At 49.0% G+C, this 14,208-nt stretch overlaps 1 protein-coding gene across 5 annotated transcripts in view; it reads left to right on the forward strand.

Annotated features, from left to right (window-relative positions):
• LAMB2 (laminin subunit beta 2) overlaps positions 1-14,208 on the forward strand; it is a 193,882-nt gene that overhangs the window by 15,147 nt on the left and 164,527 nt on the right. For 4 of the 5 annotated variants that reach the window (XM_068252640.1, XM_068252638.1, XM_068252642.1 and 1 more), the window contains exon 2: positions 2,650-2,751. In XM_068252640.1, coding sequence (XP_068108741.1) covers positions 2,724-2,751 — 28 coding nt within the window. In that variant the 5' untranslated portion in view covers positions 2,650-2,723. Of the gene's footprint in view, positions 1-2,487; positions 2,752-14,208 lie in introns of those variants that run through there. The other variant, XM_068252639.1, reaches the window with a different exon arrangement.

The raw sequence follows: 14,208 nt of genomic DNA on the forward strand, positions 1-14,208 counted from the left end.
CAGGAAGGAATTTTTCCCTTTTGGGGCTAATTGGACCATGCCTTGTGGGTTTTTTTTCGCCTTCCTCTGGATCAACAGGGGTGTGTGGGGGACGGGCTGGAGTTGTACTTTGTACTGGTTGAACTCGATGGACGTATGTCTTTTTTCAACTAAAATAACTATGTAACTATGTAACTATGGTACACTAGCGCTAATTTATACTTACCTGGGCTTTCTCCAGCCCCATGAGCACTGTGGCTTCCCTTGCTCGTTCTATTCAGCCCCTCCGTCCTGGTGCTAAAATTCCCAGTAATCAATCGCCGCCAGTTGAGGGCTTCCGCTCATGCTCGGCCGCGCGCCCCCGTCCCCTGGAGAGTTCTACGCCTGCGCAGGTGCAAAACGCACCAGGGGATAGGAGCGCGACGAGAGGTGCTCATACGGATGAGCCGCGCAAGCTCGCGCAAGAAGGCCATGACTGCCCGGATTACCGGGAGTCATAGCGGCTTAACAGAGGGGCTGAAGAGGATGGCGAGGAAAGCCACGGTGCTTTTGGGGCTGATGGAAGCCCCAGGTAAGTATATATTAGCGCTAGTGTACCATCTCAGGGTCCCTTTAAGTTTGTCCTAGGGCACCGGAGCTCCTTAAACCGGCCCTGACTGTCCGCGGCGTGGGTCCAGTGTCCTCTCTCCTTGCTGGCTGTTTATTCCCGAGTCCTGGGTGCTCTTGTGACGTAACAAATGCTATATAGGGCAAACATTATGTACAGAATAAACAGAGGAACACCAAGAGCCCCAATAGTGTAGTATGTATTGACAAAGGGGATAATGACAAAGAGTAATAGTTGTTATACTCACAAACATGGGTCACCAATAGGCAACCACTGTAAAGGCAGGTGGGGAGATTATCCTGACACCACTCAGGAATAAGAAGTCGCTCTCTGTAGATAGTAGAAAGGGTCGCAACCCTCCACCAAGGGTGGATACAATATTATATAGGAGAGAACAGAGGTGCCAAAAGGATAAAAGGGGTTTTAAAGGCGCTTAAAAGCCAAAAATGTTTGGTAATTAGAGGAGGCAGTGGTGGACTTACCTCCTCCAAGCAGACACAACACGACTGTACATTCAGTCTATTTATTAACGAACTCCAGATAAAACAAAGCAACGCGTTTCACGGGTCACCGCCCGCTTCCTCAGGCAATAGAAAAAGGAGTTACAGCATCTAGCAAAACAAACAACACTAGCAAAACAAACAACACTCGAAACCAAAAGTAGAACCTTACCTACTTTGCAGCACCGATTTCTAGTAGATTAATCAAATCCCAACTCTTCTGGATATCGATGCAAAAAATCAAAAAGGCATATCTTAAAGCAAACCTAAAGCCAAAAAAAAACTTATGATATAATGAATGGTATGTGTAGTACGGATAATGAATAGAACATTAGTAGAAAAGAAGAGTCTCATTTTTATTTTCAGTTATACAGTGTAGCTTTTTTTTTAATAACATTGCATCATACTGTAACAGGTGCAGTTTTAAAACCACACTCTGTCTTTTAAGCTATCCTGTAGTAGAACCTTACCTCAAGTTGTTTCTCGCTGTTTCTTAACTGCTTAAAGCAGAACTGAAGATCATTTTAAAACAAAACAGTTTCACTTACCTGGGGCTTCTGCAAGCCCCCAGCAGCCGTCCTGTCCCGCGCCGATCCTGCACAAGCCTCCGTTCCCCAGCCGCTGCACTGTTTCGTTCCTTGACTTGTAAGTCGTGGGGCCATTGCGCCTACGCAGCCCTGCCAAGTGAATCCTTTTACCGCGTTCACGTTTGCAATAGCGCTATTGTGGACAAGAACGCGAAGAAGGATACGGGTGGCCAGAACCGCGCAGGCGAAACCGAAAGTAGCTGGCGGCGGGAGAACGGAGGATCGTGGAGGACAGGCACGGGACAGGACGGCTGCTGGGGGCTTGCAGAAACCCCAGGTAAGTGAAACTATTTGTTTTAAAATGATCTTCTGTTCCGCTTGAAGTGCTTCAGAAAACAGGACTGTATTCAACCCAGTAGGTCAAATAGCTCAGAGAAGCTGCTTTGCATAGATGACAAGAAGAGATTTTTCTTTAACTCTTCCTGTACTGGAAAACAATATGAGAATCTTTTCTGTGCTACTAATGTTCTGTTTCTTAGCCATACTACACATACAATTCATTATATCCTAAGTTTATTTTGCTTCAGGTTTGTTTTAAATACACATTGTAATGACACCAGGCCAGTCTTTTTATTTTTTCTATTCATTTTTTGCTGTGTTCAATGTTTTAGAGCAAAAATGCAATTTTTTGTTTTATCCCACTTTAACGGCCTGCAGATATTCTTTTTTTTGGATGAAATCGTGATTTTTCCCCCAGATTTAATACGAGTGGAATTTGTTGTAATAAACGCTCATGTGCTGGTCCCAGAGAGGGAATCACGCATTCCGTGCTCATGAGCTGGCTAATAATCGCCCTGGTGCGCTTTCCATAACACAGAGGGGGACAATGATGGGAATCAGGCACAGTGGGCAGAGGCAGCTCGGTGGTTCCGCCAGTGGCTGATCAGAGACGCAGAAAATATGTTTACTTTGCAGCGGGATAGGCTTGTCTCTGCCAAATTACCAAATGATCTCTCTGTCCTCTCATCTATTACAGTCGCAGCCTCTGCAAACTCATCCAAAGGGAGGGAACACAAGAGGCGCTGAGGAAGAGGAGCCAACCTTTCCGAGATGCTGTCCGGACTGCTCCTGATTTCTGGTAGGCAATTCTCAGCTTACTTAAAGGACACCTGAAGTGAGAGGAATATGGAGTCTGCCATATGTATATGCTTTAAAGCGGACTTCCTCTCTGCTCTAAAAGATACGCAACAGCATGATAAACTTTAAAGAAAAATATTTATTTGTTGCAGCTGACACAAATCCTGCTTTCATGGTTTGCTGCTTTCATGAAAGCAAACATAGTGTTAACACCCTGTGTTTACAAATTAGCTGTTCTGCCAAGGCAGTCAGCTGACACAACTGGGAGATAAAATTGTACTAGTGATTAGTCACAGATACAGGGGGTTTAGACAGGCCAAACTCACTAAATACATACAGGGTGCATTTCTCTACGTTTTCCTCCTGTCCTGTGCAAAAGGTCAGGTCCACTTTAAAGTGTAACTAAACTCACAACTTCCTCTTTGTTTTTAAAGGTTAGCATCAGCATGATAACCTTTATGGGAACAAAGTCTTCATTACAATTGATAGAAATCACTTTTGCAGAAGGCACTGAAAGGGTTAAGCTTCAGTGTTTTACTATATGAAGATCAGCCTCCGCCAGTTCTCCTGCAGTCTATTGAATCCTGCTGATAAGAACTAACTAGAATGAACCAGAAGAGAAGTAGGACAGCCCACAAACGATAAGGGGTATCCAAGTGTGCTGTGGATTCACCTGTTTACTGACAGGGTTAACAGCCATCTTCTCCAAAGGAATCTGGCCATTGTGCAGCATTCATGTTTACTCCTTCAAGGCTTAAATAAAGTGAACCTGTTGTAAAAGAGCTGTGCAGATTCCTTTGGAGAAGAAGAGCTAATTGGACACATGATTAGACACATTGGTCTGCCTAAACAAACACAGAGCAGTGAATTTCTTCAGCAACTATATGTGTTATAAATACTTTTCATTGTGTGCTGTGCAAGAGTTCAGGTCGGCTTTAAAACACTGGTATCTTTCATGGCATAAAAACAGCTGGGCTCTGGCTATTGGAATGTGCTTGTTATTGTTTTACGTAGCAGGAGGTGTCAAATTAATCTGAAAGTCCCCTGGATTATGCCCAATAGATGAAATCACTTTCATACACCTGGTCAGTAACTTAGATACTGGCTTCTTCCTTCTCCACAGACTGTCATTGCTGTTGACTGCAGTCTTCTTGGTGACAGTCAGTCTGTGCCGCTTGTACTCTAAACAGGCAGCAGGTGACTGCTTGTGGACTTGTACTTTAGATATCTAATTTCACACAAATAAGGTAAGGCCCCGTTCACACTGCACGCGTTTCCAGCCGCGTTTTGGAAACGCGTGCAGGTGGCCGACACGCACGACATCAGACATTGCATAGAATGCACTGTCAGATGTTCACACTGCATGCGTTCCGGACCTGTGCGGTCCGGGAACGCATGCTGCACGCATTTTTTGCCAAAACGCGTGGCTGTCCCATTCACTTTTCAGTGATGGGATCAGCCACGCAACGCATACAAACGCGGATGGCGTGCGTTCGTATGCGTGCCCGTCCGCGTGTAATGTGAACGAGGCCTAACATTTAAGGTGCCCATATGTCTACCAGTTTTGCGGCCTGATGGACCATGCAACAAGCATGCCCGATCGACAATTTGACTGATTTCAGGCAGAAATCGGTCCAGTGCATCAATTGGTCATGCTGGAAAGATCTCGGTCAAAAGGGCTTTATCCTGTGTGCGGCGGTAACTGCGTTCAATATTGCGACAAACTACGCCTGCCTGGCTGCCATTAACCTCCCTGGCGGTACGCAGTTTTGGTAGCTGCGTGTTGGGAGGGATTTTTAAAATAATACTTGTTTTAATGCTTGTAGCAAGCACTAGGCTAGCTACCTGTGGCCCCCAAGCCCCCGGCACCTATCTGATCCCCCCGATTGCCACCGGTAATATTTATCCAGCCGCGATACCGCGAGAGCCGCAGCTTCCCATTTAGCTTCAGTCGTTGCTATAGCGATGATCGGATGACGTCATGTGCAGTCCCGATCCTCCCCATAGTGAAGCCTGGAGCTGACCGGGAGGCTGCGCCATCGCGGGATCCCTGGGGGGTATGTATTGCGTGGGGTGGAGAGCGGAGGCACTTGGGGGGGCACAGGTAGCTAGCCAAGTGCTAGCTGAAGAATATAGAACAAGTTTTATTTTAAAAAATCCTCCCAGGGCCATGCGATCCCCTGCGGCGGCTAGCCTGCCACTGTGTCGGGCTTACCACCATGGAGGTTAGAGGCCCCATTAAAAGTGTATACATACCTGGGGCTTCCTCCAGCCCCTCTGGCCTGATTGCTCCCTCATCCTCCTCAGTCGCCTTCTCCTTCGCCCACAACTGGCCCTGCAAAATCCTCCAGTTGGGGCCAGACGGCCCAGATGCAGTTCAGCCAGGCGCGCTCCCCCACAGGTGCAGAACGCTTTAGGCAATGTGAACGAGGCGGTAGTGCGCGCACGTCCATGCAGTGCATGCACAGTTGGCCCTGGAGCGGAGGACTTTCCAGGGCCAATTGTCGACAAACGGGGATTTGGAAGAGGACGGTGTGGGAGTGATCAGGCCGGAGGGGGCTGGTGGAAGCCCCAGATATGTATATGTTGTCTTTACATGACCATCTCAGGTTCCCTTTAAGTGTAAAATCTCACCTGTTCCGCTGCTGCAACTCCCCTGTGTGGCAACAGGCGCGTTTGTGTGACATCACACATGCATCACGTGATACACGCACCACCACGTGCTGGTTCTAGGTGCAATAAGAAGACACAGGGGTGACGGTGGAGGAGGCTGGAAGTCGTGGCAGTGGGACATGTGAGAATCTACACCACATGAGCAATGGAGGGGGGGGATTTACATTTAGGGGGGGGGGGGGGGCAGGCAGATGGTGGAGAGGTGGCTGATATATTTCATGCTGAAATCTCTCTCTGATTGGATCAGAGAGAGAACTGTCTCTTGGTCAATCTGTCCATACATCGCTAGATTTTTTCGCAGGAGTGGCCCTTTAATAGGCCCCACACTGTATTTTCAGGCTGCCCACATCTCCTCTCAGGGAGATTGGCAGCGCTCCACTCCAGGCTTTTGGAACACAACACTTTTTCCACGTTCTTCTTCACAATACGGATAAGTGGAAAAACATTTCTCTCTGGGCAATGGATAATACACCGCAGGAAGCAGCCATCTTGTTTCCTGAAGTTAAATTCATGAGGCTGAGGCGCAATGTGATTTATCAGGTATTGTTCCCCAGAGTCAGCACAGAACACACATCATTAACAAAACCGTTTCCACAGGCAAATTACCTCCAACCTCCTCACATCTGTCACATCTGTTCCCAGATAAGCATGATCCTTATTCCATGTGCCATTCCTGAGGAAAACTAACAATGCCATTTAAAGCATAATCACAACATAAGAGTACAAGTAGTCCCCAATTGCCTGCACTGTGCCATCCTGTATCTCCAGTGACCGCTTGTGCCTGCACTGTTCCATCCTGTATCTCCAGTGGCCGCTTGTGCCTGCACTATGCCATCCTGTATCTCCAGTGACCACTTGTGCCTGCACTGTGCCATCCTGTATCTCCAGTGACCGCTTGTGCCTGCACTGTGCCATCCTGTATCTCCAGTGGCTGCTTGTGCCTACACTGTGCCGTCCTTTATCTCCAGTGGCCGCTTGTGCCTGCACTATGCCATCCTGTATCTCCAGTGACCACTTGTGCCTGCACTGTGCCATCCTGTATCTCCAGTGACCGCTTGTGCCTGCACTGTGCCATCCTGTATCTCCAGTGGCCGCTTGTGCCTGCACTATGCCATCCTGTATCTCCAGTGACCACTTGTGCCTGCACTGTGCCATCCTGTATCTCCAGTGACTGCTTGTGCCTGCACTGTGCCATCCTGTATCTCCAGTGGCCGCTTGTGCCTGCACTGTGCCATCCTGTATCTCCAGTGACCGCTTGTGCCTGCACTGTGCCATCCTGTATCTCCAGTGGCCGCTTGTGCCTGCACTGTGCCATCCTGTATCTCCAGTGACCGCTTGTGCCTGCACTGTGCCATCCTGTATCTCCAGTGGCCGCTTGTGCCTGCACTGTGCCATCCTGTATCTCCAGTGGCCGCTTGTGCCTGCACTGTGCCGTCTTGTATCTCCAGTGGCCGCTTGTGCCTGCACTGTGCCATCCTGTATCTCCAGTGGCCGCTTGTGCCTGCACTGTGCCATCCTGTATCTCCAGTGACCACTTGTGCCTGCACTGTGCCATCCTGTATCTCCAGTGACCGCTTGTGCCTGCACTGTGCCATCCTGTATCTCCAGTGGCCGCTTGTGCCTGCACTGTGCCATCCTGTATCTCCAGTGACTGCTTGTGCCTGCACTGTGCCATCCTGTATCTCCAGTGGCCGCTTGTGCCTGCACTGTGCCATCCTGTATCTCCAGTGACCGCTTGTGCCTGCACTGTGCCATCCTGTATCTCCAGTGGCCGCTTGTGCCTGCACTGTGCCATCCTGTATCTCCAGTGGCCGCTTGTGCCTGCACTGTGCCATCCTGTATCTCCAGTGGCCGCTTGTGCCTGCACTGTGCCATCCTGTATCTCCAGTGGCCGCTTGTGCCTGCACTGTGCCATCCTGTATCTCCAGTGGCCGCTTGTGCTTGCACTGTGCCATCCTGTATCTCCAGTGGCAGCTTGTGCCTCCACTGTGCCATCCTGTATCTCCAGTGACCACTTGTGCCTGCACTGTGCCATCCTGTATCTCCAGTGACTGCTTGTGCCTGCACTGACCCATCCTGTATCTCCAGTGGCAGCTTGTGCCTCCACTGTGCCATCCTGTATCTCCAGTGGCCGCTTGTGCCTGCACTGTGCCATCCTGTATCTCCAGTGACTGCTTGTGCCTGCACTGTGCCATCCTGTATCTCCAGTGGCCGCTTGTGCCTGCACTGTGCCATCCTGTATCTCCAGTGACCGCTTGTGCCTGCACTATGCCATCCTGTATCTCCAGTGACCGCTTGTGCTTGCACTGTGCCATCCTGTATCTCCAGTGGCAGCTTGTGCCTCCACTGTGCCATCCTGTATCTCCAGTGGCCGCTTGTGCCTGCACTGTGCCATCCTGTATCTCCAGTGGCCGCTTGTGCTTGCACTGTGCCATCCTGTATCTCCAGTGGCCGCTTGTGCCTGCACTGTGCCATCCTGTATCTCCAGTGACCACTTGTGCCTGCACTGTGCCATCCTGTATCTCCAGTGACCGCTTAGGCTTGCACTGTGCCATCCTGTATCTCCAGTGGCCGCTTGTGCCTGCACTGTGCCATCCTGTATCTCCAGTGGCCGCGTGTGCCTGCACTGTGCCATCCTGTATCTCCAGTGACCGCTTGTGCCTGCACTGTGCCATCCTGTATCTCCAGTGGCCGCTTGTGCCTACACTGTGCCATCCTGTATCTCCAGTGGCCGCTTGTGCCTACACTGTGCCATCCTGTATCTCCAGTGGCCGCTTGTGCCTGCACTATGCCATCCTGTATCTCCAGTGGCCCCCCTGTGCATCCACTATACCCTCCTGTGCCATTTATATACCACCACCACCATTGACGGTGTGCAATATCGGGATGATGTGAACCCCCAGCACTGTCGCCCCCATTGTAAAATGTGAGTAGTTTGAAAGTTTCTAGGTTTGGAGCATGGGCGGAGCAATCAACCCTGCGACCCCTGCCAGAGGCTTTGGGGCAGGGCCGGGCCGAGGCATAGGCAAGAGAGGCTCCAGCCTCAGGGCGCAGTGTAGGAGGGGGCGCACAATTCATTCAGCTGTCATTCCTAATTGTGTATGAAGCAGAAAGAAATAAGAAAAGGGGATACATAGCAGCGACTGCAAGCCAGATAACTAGATATTAAGGTGTTGGGGAGGTTGTGGGCCCTGTGGCACCTCTTAGTCTAATAGCAATCAGTGTGTGACAGCTGAGGTGGGAGGGATGAGGGGCGCACTTTGGTGTCTCAGCCTTGGGTGCTGGAGGACCTTGTCCCTGTTCTGCTTTGGGGGCCCCTCCTCCTCCCTCCCCCCAACCGCAAGTGCTGCCAATTAGCAAAAATCCCTCCCTGTTCGTTTACAAAAACCGTGTGCAGGAACATGTGTAATTTTTTTTCTTGCCTCTAGATGCTTCTTCTCAGCAGAACACTCTCTGCTGCCATTCGCCAGCTCCCGATCACGTGACCTGCATGGGATTTGGGGATCAAATTATTATTATTCATATTTAGTATTTATATAGCGCCGACATCTTCCGCAGCACCATGCAGAGTATATTGTCTTGTCACTAACTGTCCCTCAGAGGGGCTCACAATCGAATCCCTACCGTAGTCATATGTCTATGTATGTATTGTGTAGTGCATGTATTGTAGTCTAGGGCCAATTTTTAGGGGGAAGCAAATTTACTTATCTGTATGTTTTGGGATGTGGGAGGAAACCGGAGTGCCCGGAGGAAACCCACACAGACATGGGGAGAACACATAAACTCCTTGCAGACAGATGTTGACCTGGCTGGGATTTGAACTGTGAACCCAGCGCTGCAAGGCGAGAGAGCTACCCACTATGCCACCTTGCTATCATTTTTGCTGGGGGGCCCTATTAAGTCTAGTTACGACCTTAGTTTGGAGCATGATGGAGAGACTGTGGGGAGAGTTCCAAATGAGAGGGGTGGCTCGTGAGAAGTCCTGGATGCGAGAGTGAGAGGGGTTGACCAAGTTAGAGGTACATGTATGCCCTCCTTCAATCTCCACTAGCGATTACCTGTAAGGAAGCTACATTGGTGAGGAGATGACTTCTTCATCCTATCCCGGTGCAGTGACTCCCTGTGTGTTTTTCTATTCTTCTTTTGAGGTTTTCTTCCGTATCCAGCCTGTAAACAATCCAGCAATGACAGAGGTCGTGTTTCCATCACGGTTGTTTTTCCTGGCTCCCAAGCGGACGCGGCCAAATGATGGGTTCACAGCGTGTGCGATTACGTGAGAGTCAGACAAGCGAGGCAATGTTATTAGCAGACAGGGACTCTTACCTGCGCCCCGGGCCCTGGATGCGGAAGAGGGGATTCTGCATTCCTGCTTTGATGGCAGCTGGCGCAGGTGTTGGAACGTGACTGAGAACCAGTTAAAGACGTCTTTACAGAGACGGTCCTGGAGGCACAAGCCCCGACCTGCAGCTCCGCAGGGAAGTAACGGTACATTGTGCGCCAGATATTTCTCAACGAGATGCGGTTTTACCTCAGTCACATTAGCTCTCGTTTTGTGTGTAACAGGACTCTGGATGCATTGTGCCGGGGCAGCCAATCAGATTCCTCCTTTAGTTCCTTATTATTATTTTTTATTTATATTGCGCCAGCATCTTTCGTACTGCAGTACATACAGTGGTACACAATACGAATAGTGTGAAGCACATATGAGACGTTAAAACCTTTGTACAATCAGGACATCCTAAATACAAGTATAAATACGTACGTAGCGTATTTAAAGAAGAACTCCAGTGAAAATAATGTAATAAAAAAGTGCTTAATTTTTACAATAATTATGTATAATGATTTAGTCAGTGTTTGCTCATTGTAAAATCTTTCCTCTCCCTGATTTACATTCAGACATTTATCACATGGGGACATTTTTACTGCTGGCAGGTGATGTCACTGGAAGGAGATGCTGCTTGCTTTTTTGGCAGTTGGAAACAGCTGTTATTTCCCACAATGCAGCAAGGCTCCCACAGGGTGATGTCGGTACCTCAGTGCTGTGAGGCGCTGACATCACACTGTGGGAGGGGTTTCTCCACAAAATCAGCCATACAGAGCCCCCTGATGAACCGTTTGTGAAAAAGGAATAGATTTCTCATGGGAAAGGGGGTATCAGCTACTGATTGGGATGACGTTCAATTCTTGGTTACGGGTTCTCTTTAAAATAAACCTGCAAATGAATGTTACAAACTTACCAGTTCCTCTCACAAGCTCACCATTTTTGTCTTACAACAATTTTTCCATTCCTGACAAAATGTTGTCAGAACTGAAATATATCAGCTGCTGTCAGTTATAAAACAGTTGCTGTCAGTTATAACTGAAAGGACAACTGATGAGCAAGGTAGTGTCCATGTTTCCCTAAGGCTCAAGTGGGCAATATTACAGTGTGCTGACGAGGAAGCTGTTATGGGGTAATGGCCATTTTCAAAATGGAGGTCGGAGAATTCCATTGATCACAGTGTACAAACAGGACGCAGGAGAGGAGAACGAGATAGATGAGTAGAATACACGCCAGGTAAGTATGACGTGTGTATGGTTATTTTGCTGTTTAATTTTCAGTTCAGGTTTGCTTTAAGACATCACCAATGTACATATTCATATGATGAAGTACCACTGACACAAGTAACACTAGAGGAAGTCCCTGCTGGTTGCGAGCTTACAATCTTATAGAGGGTAGTAGGTTGGAGACATTAGGGAAGGAGACACAGGGGTTAGTGGATGATATGGTGAACCTCCAATGCTATTTATAGCAAATTATAGGTTTGTCTGAACAGGTGTGTTTTGAGAGCACATTCAAAGGTTTCCAGGCTCAAAGCATGATGAAGAGGCCGTGGGAGAGAGTTCCAAAGGAGAGGTGATGCTCGTGAGAAGTCCTGGATGCAGGAATGAGAGGAGGTGACCAAGCTGGAAAAGAAGAGGGCCTCCTGGGAGGAGTGAAGGTTCTGGGTGGGATGGTATTTGGAGATTAGTCACAGCTAAAACACTGGCCAATATGCAATTAGCTTTTTCTCTTGATTTATCTCCTAGGAGATCATTTTCATCTACTGTTTAAAATAACTTTTCAGCATTTTACAATTGAAAAAGTACCAAAAAGTCAGTAAAAAAGTACTATAAAATGTATGTTAAGTATTTTCTTGCTTGCTGGTGGCTTAAAAGGCATTTTATGACAAGGTATGAAAATATCACTGTAATGAAAAGCGGAGATGCCGCCGCGTGGGCAAACGGCATGGTGGCTAACTCCACGTTCCGGCCAGCGGCTTCTGCCGCGCAGCAACATGCTGCTGGTTCGCCTGGCCCTTCTAGTGCACACAGATTGAGAGCTACGTGCGCGCCAGGCGACAGGACCTTTATGCTGGCAGAAGGGGAGTCAGCTGATCATGCCGATCAGCTTACTCCAGCTATGCTCCTGATTGGCTGAGTGTCTGGGGCGGCGCTGTGGAGCGCTTTTAGTATAAATAGGACTTGCTTGTTACTTGAAAGTTGTCTGCTGTTGCGAACATGTGTGAGCGCTCAGACCTGAGTCAGATCCCACAGTGTGTTAGAACCAGCCGGAGCTGGGAATTCACACTGAGTCAGATTCTGTTTATAGCTTTAAAGTACTATTGCTTGCTACTGTTTATGTGTTAGACTAGTTCCCAGGTGTTGAGACCAAGGACCTCACACCTAAGACTATGAGTTGCTATATTGTTACTATCATCTGTTAGACTAGTTCCCAGGTGTTGAGACCAAGGACCTCACACCTAAGACTAGGAGTTGCTATATTGTTACTATCATCTGTTAGACTAGTTCCCAGTTGTTGAGACCAAGGACCTCACACCTAAGACTAGGAGTTGCTATATTGTTACTATCATCAGTTAGACTAGTTCCCAGGTGTTGAGACCAAGGACCTCACACCTAAGACTAGGATTGAGAGATATTGTTGTTATCTGTTATGACCTTTGGCTTTCCTGACTACTCTCCTGTTCTCTGATTCGGTACTTCCGCCCATCTGATTATCTGTTGCCAACATTGCCTGTACCTGGATACCGAATCAGCCTTCCGTTTCTGTACTTTGTCTGTCCGTATGTTGCCAACCTGGTGTAACGATCGGTGAAGTACAGAGAGGTCTGATTACCGGTGACCTGCAGCGTCACGGGGAATACAGACGTATACCAGATTATATGTGATCTGCAGTATCACCGATAATCCAATATACTGGCTAACCTCTGTTCACCTGAGTAGAGTGTAGTGTTTGGTGTAACAGTAACACTAAGAGGCCGAGGCCTTGGTGCAGCAAGGAGAACTGCACGGATTCCTTCCGCAGACCTGAGCTCTCCAAGACGGGAGGAGTCAGACTGACAGTAGGAAGGAAAGTCCACGAGTGACCCTCAGAAGGAAGTATCACTATGAGGACTGGGAACCACCTCCAATCGTGAGGTCGGTTCTCGAGGTCGGACAAGCCAGATCGTAACACACGGACAGATAAAGTACAAATACGGTAGGCAAAGGCGGAGTCAAAGTACAGGCAGGATTCTGCAACGGGGTATCAGATATATCGGGGTACAAAATCGGGAGGCAGAAACAGAGTCTAGGAACGAGCCGAGGTTCGGCAACAGGGTATCAGAAATATCGAGGTACAAGATCAGAGTTCAGGCGGATAGTCGAGGCAGGCAGAAGTCATAACAAATAATCACAATCAAACTAGTACTTTAGCTATCAAAATCTATCTAAGTGTAGGATTACAGCTCCAGCTGGTCCCGGCACACTTAAGGATCTGACTACGGATCTGGGTGCTCCCACATATGTGATCGCAACGCCAGACACCAGATGAATGAACAGCCAGCAGTATATATACATTAGGTGTCCCCCAGCACCTCCCTGATTGCTGGACCAATGGGAAGTGGAGCTATGGTCAGCTGACCTGCCTGGTCAGCTGACTCTCTCCTGGTGTCATAAGTTTTGTCTGAGTGCGCGCGCGCGTCACTCTGAATCTTGAGGGACTATGAGTCCCAGCCAGCACAGCCCCGCTCTGCGGTGTCTCCGCAGCGGGGACCTGCCGGCTAACCGCCGCATCCAGCGCGGTGGTTTCGCCGCTCTCTGCCGGCTGATGCACGGAGGTAGCCGCCTCATGATGTGAGGAGGCGGCTGCCTCTCCGTGCGAGTAGCTGCTGTGTGCGGAAGGAGCCGCCCGCCGCTGGCTCATGGCGTCGGCTCCTCCGCGCTTTCTCACACCTGGCTTGTCTGTTCTTTCTGGCTGTCACCTAGCTCCTGGGTGATCAGCCTTACTGTACACCTGTGACACCTGCTCCTCAGGTGGTTACTAGCTGCTCTATCTGGCCTATGGTCACTAGCTCGTCTGGAGACCCTCGTGCAGCACAGTCAGTGGGTCTACCTCTCTAAGGTCCACTGGCTGCAGTACAGTCTGATTCCCTGCTCCTCAGGGAATCTCTAGCTGCTGACCAATCCTCACCACTTTACTCCAGTCAGTGATCCCTGCTCCTCAGGTATCCACTGGCTGCAGTACAGCCTGATTCCCTGCCCCTCAGGGAATCCTTGGCTGCAGTAGTGTCTGTATCTCCCGCTTCTCGGGAGATAATGTCTCTAATTACTGTTGCACCAAACACTATATCACATTGGGTGTCCTGTGTCTAGCTATACCAGTATTATTGGTGATTCTGCAGATCACCACATAATCAGGTATAGCATCTGTATTATTGGTGATACTGCAGTTCACCAATAATCAGAAAAATCTGTGTTGCTGACA

The sequence above is a fragment of the Hyperolius riggenbachi genome, chromosome 9 (genome assembly GCF_040937935.1).
Source record: "Hyperolius riggenbachi isolate aHypRig1 chromosome 9, aHypRig1.pri, whole genome shotgun sequence".
Classification (NCBI taxonomy): Eukaryota; Metazoa; Chordata; class Amphibia; order Anura; family Hyperoliidae; genus Hyperolius; species Hyperolius riggenbachi.